Source organism: Pyrus communis, chromosome 1, assembly GCF_041283825.1.
Source record: "Pyrus communis isolate YQ-2024b chromosome 1, ASM4128382v1, whole genome shotgun sequence".
Lineage (NCBI taxonomy): Eukaryota > Viridiplantae > Streptophyta > Magnoliopsida > Rosales > Rosaceae > Pyrus > Pyrus communis.
The window spans coordinates 10,006,584-10,016,182 of NC_142565.1; the positions used below are offsets into that span (position 1 = coordinate 10,006,584).

A 9,599-nucleotide genomic window follows, 5' to 3' on the forward strand; every position below is an offset into this window, starting at 1 on the left:
GACGCAACTTTTATTCCTAATAGTTACGTTTGAGTTTAGGATAACTTTTTATTTTAAAATTTCTACTCTTTATTGGTGTTTGAATAAAACATTTTTTCCAAACAAAAAAATTGGTATAATTACCCTTTTGGACTTCGCAATCAAGGCTAGTTGAGTCGTATTGGACCGATTTTGGAAGGTTGGGCTTACACGAAGCAACTAAGACACTCGCTCTGCTTCCCTTTCAAAAAGTCTATGTGAAGAGAGAGATCAAAAAAAAAAAAAAAGAGAGGAAATACTCCTAATTAGATCCAAAATTTAGTTGTTTCCGTCCTTGTTTCCATCTCAACATGTGGTCTCACGACTTTGTAATAACCTTCTTAATTCTATTCTAAGCATTCTCGAATCGGTATCTTTACCTTTAAACTTAATTATCTATAATGGTGCATATCTCTTTACACCTAATCACGTGACGAGAGAGATATAGAAAGGGCTGTGTGCCCTTGTTAAACCCGAGGTTTTGCCATCTTGGACACACTTCCAACACACAAAAATTGTGTTTGCATTATTCGTAATGCTTTCCATTTGAAAACATCCTAGTATGACCTTACAAATAAGTGAACTTCAACAATTAAGGCAGACGGAACAGAGCAATTAGAACCTCCTATATCCATGGTGTTAAGCATGCCGCCAGCGTTCATCCTAAAGCTGGATCGAACTCTCCATGAGATTCATGGTTGCATTGTACAGTTTTTGTGTTCGTATACAAAGCGGACTCGGAATAGTCTTCCACTCAAGCCATGACTTGTAGGCTAACAGATATGTTCAGCACAAAGCTAATTTTTTCCACACTCCAAGCACGCTTCTGCAAATTCTCTATATTTCCTGCAGGAAGCAACCTTTCTGGTTTCTTGCCTATTTTAGGTCATGGTTTAGATCTTTCTGCTTTATTGTTCAGCACAAAGCTGGGAAATGCTAGAGTTATGTCCCTGCAGAGAGAACGTACGCATACGGACATTGTTAAAAAGCCAAGCAAAACCAAAAACTTCTTCGAAAACTAGAACACCAATGAACCGGCATATCAGACACATGCTTGTGGTGCAAGAGATAACGAGGATGACCTAAAATATGCGATACTTGTTCAGCGATTTACAAAACACTAACTAAAGTTTGCAGAACGCAGGTTTAGGTTTTAGGACTTACATTAAGTATGGAAGAGTCATGTTTTTCAGCAAAGAAGGGTTTTGTGCTGCGTATTCCTTCCACTCTTCCTCGTCAATTTTACCATCCGCTTTTCCATCTGCATCCTTGATTGTCCGAAACATACAAGAAAGTTACAATCATCGAGATCACAAACTGGGGAAGTGCAATCATCAAAGATAAACGGAGTCAAAATCCTTACCTTGTCCACAATCATTTCGACAATATCATCTGAAAGAACGAGATCAGACTCGTCTAAAAGCGCCAGCACCATCTCCTTCAACTGTTTTAAAAATTGTATCATTTGAAGCAAAATCACGATTCATGAAGGAGCAAACAAGAACTTAAACCTCAAGGACTTTTAGCTAAAGGAGAAACCAAGTCGAGTGGACTTACCTCTTCGTGCTCGATGTAACCAGTGCGCCTCAGATCATATAACTTAAAAGCATCTGCCATATCAATGTATGTATCAATTTTAGTGCCTACACATTTAAGTTAAGACATGCTAATGCTACTGCCAATTGAAAACTGAAAATTTTCGAACACATGGGAATTGGCGAATGCATCACGAGTCGAGTTCTTACATGTAGTTTTGACTGAGTCAGAGTTTTTGGGTGGAAAACGCTCAATATTTGCAAATACGGCCATTGTCGTCGACATAAAAAATATCAAATATCTACAAAGCATGGCAGAACAAAGAAATTTTAGGAATTAGAATCCTAATGCAAACACTTCAGTATACATTAGCACATGAAAAATCAAAATCATGCTTTTTTTTTTTTTTTTTTTTAAATGAATACAACATTATTTACAAAAGGGGAGGGGAATAATTTAAGCTTCACACTGAGCTTGCCATAATAATACTTTGACAAGAATCGAACTTAAGGTCTCTTACTTACAAGTGAAGAAGAATATCATTAGATCACAAAATCATGCATGTTAAGAGAGTGAATTAATTTAAGACCACATATTTACCTTGTCTAAAAAGAGGTTCCTCTTTTTGTGATTTTGGAAATGGGCAAGCCGGAGCTCTTCCTGTTGATAATAAGCATCAAATTATAAAAGCAGTAGAAAAAAAGGTCAATTTTTCCAAATTATTCTTTAGAATTAATGCAAAGTAAAATCAAATATTAGTAAACAAATACTTCAAATTCTGAAGAAAAAAGAGGGAAACAGACCTTGTGTATGAGCCCGTCTTTAACTTCAGAACTGCCCACTCTCAGAAACTGCCATTTCCCAAAACATCAGTACAACATCAGATTATCAAACTTAATTCTAACAAAATCAACCAATATATTTTCCATCGATGAATGTTTAAATTAAGAGGCTGTTTGATAACCATTTCGTTTTCAATCTGAAAACTTATTTAGTTACCAACTTCAATTACGAAAACTTCAGCTCGATTTTTTATAACTAAAAAAAAACGCTTTTGGATTTTGGTTTTCAATTTTCAAAAAGAAAGTAAAAACGAAAAGCTAAAATGGTTATCAGGCGCATGGGGTTTGGGAAGCAAGAACAGCATGATGCTCGTCCAACCCAGATGATCCTGAACTGGCACGTTGGCCAGCTTTTGCTCTCCTTTTCTTTGAGATGGAGGAGCCCATTAAAATAATGGAACTTCCTCTTCCTCCTCTTCTTCTTGTTTTACTTCTTCCTGCAGTTTCTGGATTTCAACCTTTGGTTTTTATTTTCTCGTAATTTGACTTGGAGAAAATATCTGTAGGGTTCTTCAAATTTTCGTATGGATTAAGAGGCAAAGATGGAGCCGAACAAACAATTACAGGTTTCTTGTTCGATTCAATCTAAGGTTGTAAGCAAACGGTAATCGAACTCGTGTCAGCTAAATGCGAGGATCACGGCTTCCTCATCATCAAAATATAAAGAACAGAGAAATGCCAAGAGACTACGAGAAATGGATTCTCAGGATTCTCCGCCACTTCACCGTTTTATATTAACTTTTTAGGCTAATAATATAAATTATTGTGTCAAAAGTATGAGATGGGAGAAAGTTCCACTTTATAGAAAATCTCTTTAGCATTTCTCTAAAAGATAAAAAATAATATGAATCCTCTCCGGATCCTCTTTATGAGAATCTCAATGATCCATAAATCATGTCCGTTCATTATATATCGTGTGATCATAAATTATTTTTAAAAAAAAATTATTTAAAATTAAATATAAATAGTACTTGAAGAAAACTAACCGCACGATGTTCGATGAACAAACACAATTTATGAATTCTCAAAATCCTTACAAAAAAATCCGAAGATGATCCTTTCTCGACAAAACAAAACCCAACTCTCAAGTTATTTGATATCTTATGTTTCGAGAATTTACGCTACCATCACTCATGTGCTCTTTCGTGATGTTTATGATAAGCGATATTACTATTGTTACACTGTAAGTTGTAATAAGAAGAGAAGTGAGCGTTTAAATTCGAGATGCAGTAAGTTAAAGAAAAAGACCTAACTCAAACAAGTCTCGCTAGTAGCTATAGCTCGAACGAAATAAAATCAAATGCTTGATTAATTACTACTTTGATCCATTTTTCGCAAAGAAGAAAAAATGTCAGCCGTGTTGGTTGAAAGGTAAAATGAAATAATCTTGCAGCTTCTTCTATGGAGACAAAGCCAAGGTCGTCAACTATTCACAGAATCATACACAGATTGCTTACAGAGTTACAGCAGTCCCCGTTCAAGCCAAATTTCAGGCCAACTTCTTGGGAATCCTGAAACATCTTACAACAAATTTCCGGCCCTGTGAATACATTTCTGAAATTTGTTCATAGTCAGTGAGGGCCGGGGATCGGTTTTGCGAGGGACAAAATAACATTGCTATCATCAACTTTTTGAACCAACGTCTCTCTGGTTTTGAATGAAGAATTAAAGTAGAATGACTTATCTGGCCATGTCAACACCAGAATGATGTGTGTCAACAAAAATCCGACCGAAATTACCTGCAAGGTCAGTTCAGGAGGCAACCAAGCTGCCCTGACAACAAACGCAAGCGACCACAATGCCGAGGAGAGCTCCACCAATAACCTGGGAGGGAGTGTGGCCAAGGAGTTCCTTGAGCTTTTTCTGGCTGATGGGATGCCCTTCGAACAAGTACTCAACGACTATGTTAAGGACCTGTGTCAAAAGAATTAAAAATATATATGAAAATGTATACAACACGGCAGCAGGAAGTAATAACTATCAAAGCCCAACATATATGCACAGAGGGTTCTCTGGCGAAAAACATATTGAAGGGTTCAAAGATGACTAAAATGGCAAGAGATTGCTCGAGATTACAAAGGATTGTCCCCTCATTCATACATACTATAGATATTAATACCGCCTTAAATTTCTCTTTCAGTTCTATGAGAAGTTAAAAAAACGAAGGTTTCCTAGTTATTGAACCTGACCTAAAGCTACATACACTCCCCAAAAATAAACTTCGCCGGAAGTAAAGCCCAAAAGTTCAAGTTTTCTATATTGTTTCAGCTTTCAAATAATTTTTAGGATCAACTGGGAGCTGCAAAAAATTCTCACAATATGCCCATATTCCCTTGTTTACAGATGATCAAAGCGTAGTATTCAAACGCATTGCACACTCAACAGGCCAGGCAGAGAAGTAATAACTGATATAACAGAAATATAGTTAGAGGGGCATTATTGTAAGTAGGTTATATGGCTATATAAGGGATTGTATAGCTATCATTTCCTTAAGTTCATTTGTATACATTTTCTTCATTCAATCAAATACAATCTCTCTGGTTTTCTCTCTATCAATTTCCTCTTCCTTTGTACCAACTTTATCTTTTGCAATGTAGTTAATATGGTATCAGAGCCACCAAGGCTCACGCCATGGATCTTGGTGGTCGATTGCTTTCTATCTTTCTGCATTACTCTCTTTCGTTTCCGCGTTTTTCCGTATTCGTAATACAATAGCTCTTTCTTTATTTCTTTCTCTGTAAACTTCTCTGAGATTTCGCATAGGTTTCCTTTGATTTCATCTGGGTTTCACTACAAATTTTGACTGGGGCTTCGAGCTAGAGCAAATTGGGCTGCTGAAGAAAGATTTTCCTGGAAGTGATACAGGGCTGCTTGATCTCTACTCCGAGAGTTGAACCTACTTCCTCGGCTTGGCTAGTCAGACAACTGTGGGCCGCTTGATTATGTTGTCGAGCATGGCAGCGTCCATCACTCCCTGCCTCTGCGATGCCATTCGATTGGGTTTTCAGATCCTCCCTCGAACGGCTCGGATTTCTCCTTGCAAGAAACCAGAAATCCCAACTGCGAAAAAGGGTTGGTCTGATCCTTGGTGATCTTTCGTTCTTCCGTCGCATGATTTGTAGTTGATTAGTTCTTGTGGATGATTTGATGTTCTTGGTGGAGTTTCTTGGTGCTAGAATTACAGGGTTTCAGTAGAGCAAAGGTCTATGCATTCTACCTGTTTGTTGATTTGCATCAGTAAGAATTTTTTTTTTTTTTTCTATTTGATGAATTCCAAGGCCGATTGTCATCGTCAACTAGCTTGCTCATCGGTTTCTTGAAGAATTGTTGATTGTGGAGGCTTAAAGATTTGGTTTTGGTTCAATTTCTAGTGCAGATCAGGTGATTCGGTTCTTCGAATTGATGCTTATGTCTATAATATTTTTCAAGTATTTTTGGTTGTGGCTTGTGTTGCTTTTGGAAGTATATTTGTTCAAGATTTGGGTATTCTATTTGTGTTTCTGTTGTGCTCCCATTTTCAAGAATATTGTTGGATTATGTAAAATGGCGCTACCAGTTGGAGTTTTCTTTGGGTATTCAATAAGGTGAATTGTCGTGATTTGTGCCTTGGTGCGATGCGTTTTGAAGATGAGTTCTGATTGCAGCTTATTTTGTGTATCAAGTATTTTGGGTTTTGAAGATGAGTTTGTTAGCATTGTTTCCGGTTTTTGTGAGTGGAGGATGTTGTTGCCCGTGCAGAGGATGAAAGTACTAGTTACATATTACCAAACAAATGGATCTGAACTTCTGTTACCTGGTCAGTCTGTCAGCAATTCGACTAATGGTGATTTATCTGTAGTTTCACCCACTCTTAGCAGTATAAAATGGAGTATGAGGGGTTTGCATTTTGTGCCTCTGAACTTGTAAGAAATGGACAAGGCAACTCTCCTGAAAGTGGCAGTCCCATGCTAGTGAATCTTAGGCAGAACAGTGTGCCGGGGTAAAGCAGAGAAGCAAGCAACAATGCCTGTTTACTGGTCAATTCGAGTGCTGGGTTTCTTGAAGATTTTGCGCTTGGAGTTATGCACATGTTCGATCTCTGGTGTAAATCAGGTGATTTTGCTCTTGGTATCCCTATGCAAATCTATAATGTTGTCTGAGAAGTTTACTGTGATTTGAGAATTTGGAGCTCTCTGATATGAAAAATTTGTGCAATATCTACAATTTCTGTGAATTGGACTTTCTATGATTTCGTTTTGTGTGAAGAATGAAGACGGTTGTTTGATTAGTATACTGAGGAGTATTATATTTGAGATTTATGTAATTTGAGAAAAGCAACGGAGTGTCAATCTCTGGTGAAAAGTGAAAAGGAGTATCAATCTCCTATGACAAGAAAGTGTCAGTCTTTCTTGGTAGAAATCAGTATAATTTTTTTTTTTTTTTTGTTAGGTTTCATGTCAGCAAAGTGAAAAGGAGTGTCATTCTCCTTGGTTGATTTGGGTTCTTGGAGTGTCATTCTCCTTGGTAGATTTAGTTTCTTGGAGTGTCATTCTCCATTGTTGATTTGGTTTCTTGGAGTGTCATTCTCCAAGTACTTAGTGAGTTCTTGGTTGCATTCAAGGGAATTCAAGAAGCACATCACCGGTTTGCAGCAAATCAGAGGTTCCAAAAAGGGTCCAGTCACAGTACCTTAATGTCAACAACTCCAGACTATTATACACTGCTCCAAACTGCAAGAGACAGGGGTTGAAGCAGTGCAGACATCTTCGTTTTCGTAGTTCCAGATCAGTCTCAAATACCTAGTTAGCTCAAACTTCACTTGGATCCTCCAAGTTTAGTTTGAGGGGGGAGTAATAACTGATATAACAGAAATATAGTTAGAGGGGCATTATTGTAAGTAGGTTATATGGCTATATAAGGGATTGTATAGCTATCATTTCCTTAAGTTCATTTGTATACATTTTCTTCATTCAATCAAATACAATCTCTCTGGTTTTCTCTCTATCAATTTCCTCTTCCTTTGTACCAACTTTATCTTTTGCAATGTAGTTAATAAGAAGAAACTATTAAAACTTGCTGAACTTGTGAATGCATTGCAGGAGGACTGCAACTCGAACGTGAAACAAAAAAGAGGAAGGATGTTGCATTGTGCTTTGGCACTGCGCTTCATGAATTGTTCACATAGATGATTGCTTGAACACTACCTATCAGCAACCTCATTAACTCTAAAACCCCAATAATCTAAAACCAAGGTCATCCCCGATCCTATCCAACTAAAGGCCAACCACACCAACGTCTTAATCGATTAACCTTAAACCTCCATACTCGATAATCACATTCAACTGTATGATCTAGATTCTAGTCACCCTTAATCCTCAGTAAAATATTAGCTCCTAATTTGTAATTATATTTCATTAACTTCATTGTACTCACCTCATCCATTGGGACCACTAGAAGTTCCATAACTCCTTCCTACCAATATGCAATATTACACTAATCAATCATACCAAAAGTACCTCTTGAAACCAATAACATCTCAAATAAATTACAGATATATGCAAAAAATAAAAAACTACATGCACAACACTGGGAACAAAAATAGAAAGAACGGAAATTTACTGCTTACCTCTGCTTGCATACCAGCATGCCGTCGAACACCAATAGCATCATACATAACAATGAGACTGAACCCCAAACTAACCGGAAAAAGCGAGTCCGCGACACCGTGACAGAGCGCCACAGACGTCGTCAATGCCGTGCACAACGCCGAGTGCGACGACGGCATACCTCCGGAGGAATACAATATTCTGAAATCCCACTTCCTCTCCACAAAGAAGTTCAGCAAAACCTTCATTGACTGCGCCATAAACCATGCGAAAAACCCCGAAACAAAGGTCGGATTCGCAGCCAATTGCGCCACGAAAGGACTAATTTTCACCTTGGCATTGGTCGTCACGCTCAGCAGCGCCACCCCAATCCCGCTATTGTGTAAAAAGTCATTGCTTTTTGCTTCCACGAAACTCTCTGGCCCTCTGTAAGCCTGCAGGAAAGAAACCCACTTCTGGGTTCGTGAGGAGGCCAAGACTCTGATGCTTTGGAGGACCGGGACCAAAACCCAGAGGGGATTTCGGGGGAAATTATGAGAATCCCATCTGGGTTTTGGGTATTTTGGATTGGAAGGCGGTCTGTGGGAGCAGGAGATTGAAGACGTTGAAGTTCTGAGTTTTCTGGAGTGAGAGAATCTGAAGAAGGAGAAGGAGGAGGTTGCTGCGGCGGTGGTGGATTGAAAGGGGCTGAGATTAAAGGAAGTGAGAGAGTGTTTCGTTACAACTGAGTCCATGAGAGGATTTGGGTTTCAGTCAGCATTTCACAGAGAGAGAGAGAGGATGTGAGAAGGTGGTGGAAGCAGAGTCTGGGAACAGTGAAGGAATGGTGAATTTATATGGGAAGAGAATTTGTGGCGGAGAAGAAGGCGTATGGGTTGATTTTACGGTATTGCCATTGGACGTCCAAATGGGGAAGGAATATGCTAGAGAGTCTTGAGTACCATTTTTTCTCTTAGGTTTTTATTTTGGACTTCTTTGGAAATTGATACACGAATGTTCTCGCACTTACGTCCTGTCCACTCGCACTTACGTCCTGTCCACTCTCACTAACGGGTAATGGGACCAGAATTTGAACTTGTACAATACTTTTGTTCACTCAATTCTAAGGCCATTTTGTCAGTATGTCGGGAATACAATCAATACATTAAGAATCATAATTCAAGTAATTAGATGCTTAAATAAAATGTTTAATTATTTGTATTATGATATTCGATGTACTACGTCATACTGAAATAGAGCCAACGCACTAACTTAACCAGTTTGCACAAGGTGGAGCCCAAGCACAATGTTGGCCCGTACCTACAAAGTAAACTACATTTGGCAAGCCCGTTAAGTATATTGACATTGGAATTTTATTGGAGATTCCCGATTATGATGAGTTTAGGATGAAAACGGGACATTTTGGGTTATTTGGCACTCCATTAAAAGTGGCCGAATTAAGATTGTTTTTCTATTATTATTAAAGGATTGCTTTTGCAAACCAAACTGGAAATTACTAGTCTTTTGTATATATCGAACAAATCGACAGTTTTTGCAACTAGTAAATTTTGAGGATGAACCATTCAATTATTTAATATATGTAAATAATAAAACGATCTCAAACTTGATTGATTTTTCT

At 38.1% G+C, this 9,599-nt stretch overlaps 2 protein-coding genes across 2 annotated transcripts; both read right to left on the reverse strand.

Moving 5' to 3' along the window:
* Window positions 1–624: 624 nt before the first annotated feature.
* LOC137719780 (calcineurin B-like protein 7) lies at window positions 625–1,832 on the reverse strand. The gene is made up of 5 exons (XM_068458803.2): window positions 1,764–1,832; window positions 1,576–1,628; window positions 1,382–1,462; window positions 1,183–1,286; window positions 625–968 (listed from the first exon to the last, which is right to left on the reverse strand). Exons 1-5 carry the CDS (start codon window positions 1,825–1,827, stop codon window positions 905–907), a joined length of 366 nt encoding a protein of 121 aa, XP_068314904.2. The 5' UTR covers window positions 1,828–1,832; the 3' UTR covers window positions 625–904.
* Window positions 1,833–3,756: 1,924 nt separating this feature from the next.
* Window positions 3,757–8,916, reverse strand: LOC137721135 (uncharacterized). Its single transcript, XM_068460248.2, has 2 exons — window positions 8,002–8,916; window positions 3,757–4,310 (listed from the first exon to the last, which is right to left on the reverse strand). The coding sequence occupies exons 1-2, from the start codon at window positions 8,713–8,715 to the stop codon at window positions 4,149–4,151; spliced, it is 876 nt and encodes a 291-aa protein (XP_068316349.2). The 5' UTR covers window positions 8,716–8,916; the 3' UTR covers window positions 3,757–4,148.
* Window positions 8,917–9,599: the final 683 nt, after the last annotated feature.

What these genes read in the sequence shown, in the direction of transcription:
- LOC137719780 (XM_068458803.2), bottom strand. Translation starts at nt 1,827, where the DNA reads ATGGCCGTATTTGCAAATATTGAGCGTTTTCCACCCAAAAACTCTGAC. An exon ending in TGACTCAGTCAAAACTACAT is followed by an intron (nt 1,629 to 1,763) that starts GTAAGAACTCGA and finishes TTGATATGGCAG; the next exon opens with ATGCTTTTAAGTTATATGAT. An exon ending in GTTACATCGAGCACGAAGAG is followed by an intron (nt 1,463 to 1,575) that starts GTAAGTCCACTC and finishes TTTTTAAAACAG; the next exon opens with TTGAAGGAGATGGTGCTGGC.
- LOC137721135 (XM_068460248.2), bottom strand. Translation starts at nt 8,715, where the DNA reads ATGGACTCAGTTGTAACGAAACACTCTCTCACTTCCTTTAATCTCAGC. An exon ending in ATGCTGGTATGCAAGCAGAG is followed by an intron (nt 4,311 to 8,001) that starts GTAAGCAGTAAA and finishes CTTTTGACACAG; the next exon opens with GTCCTTAACATAGTCGTTGA.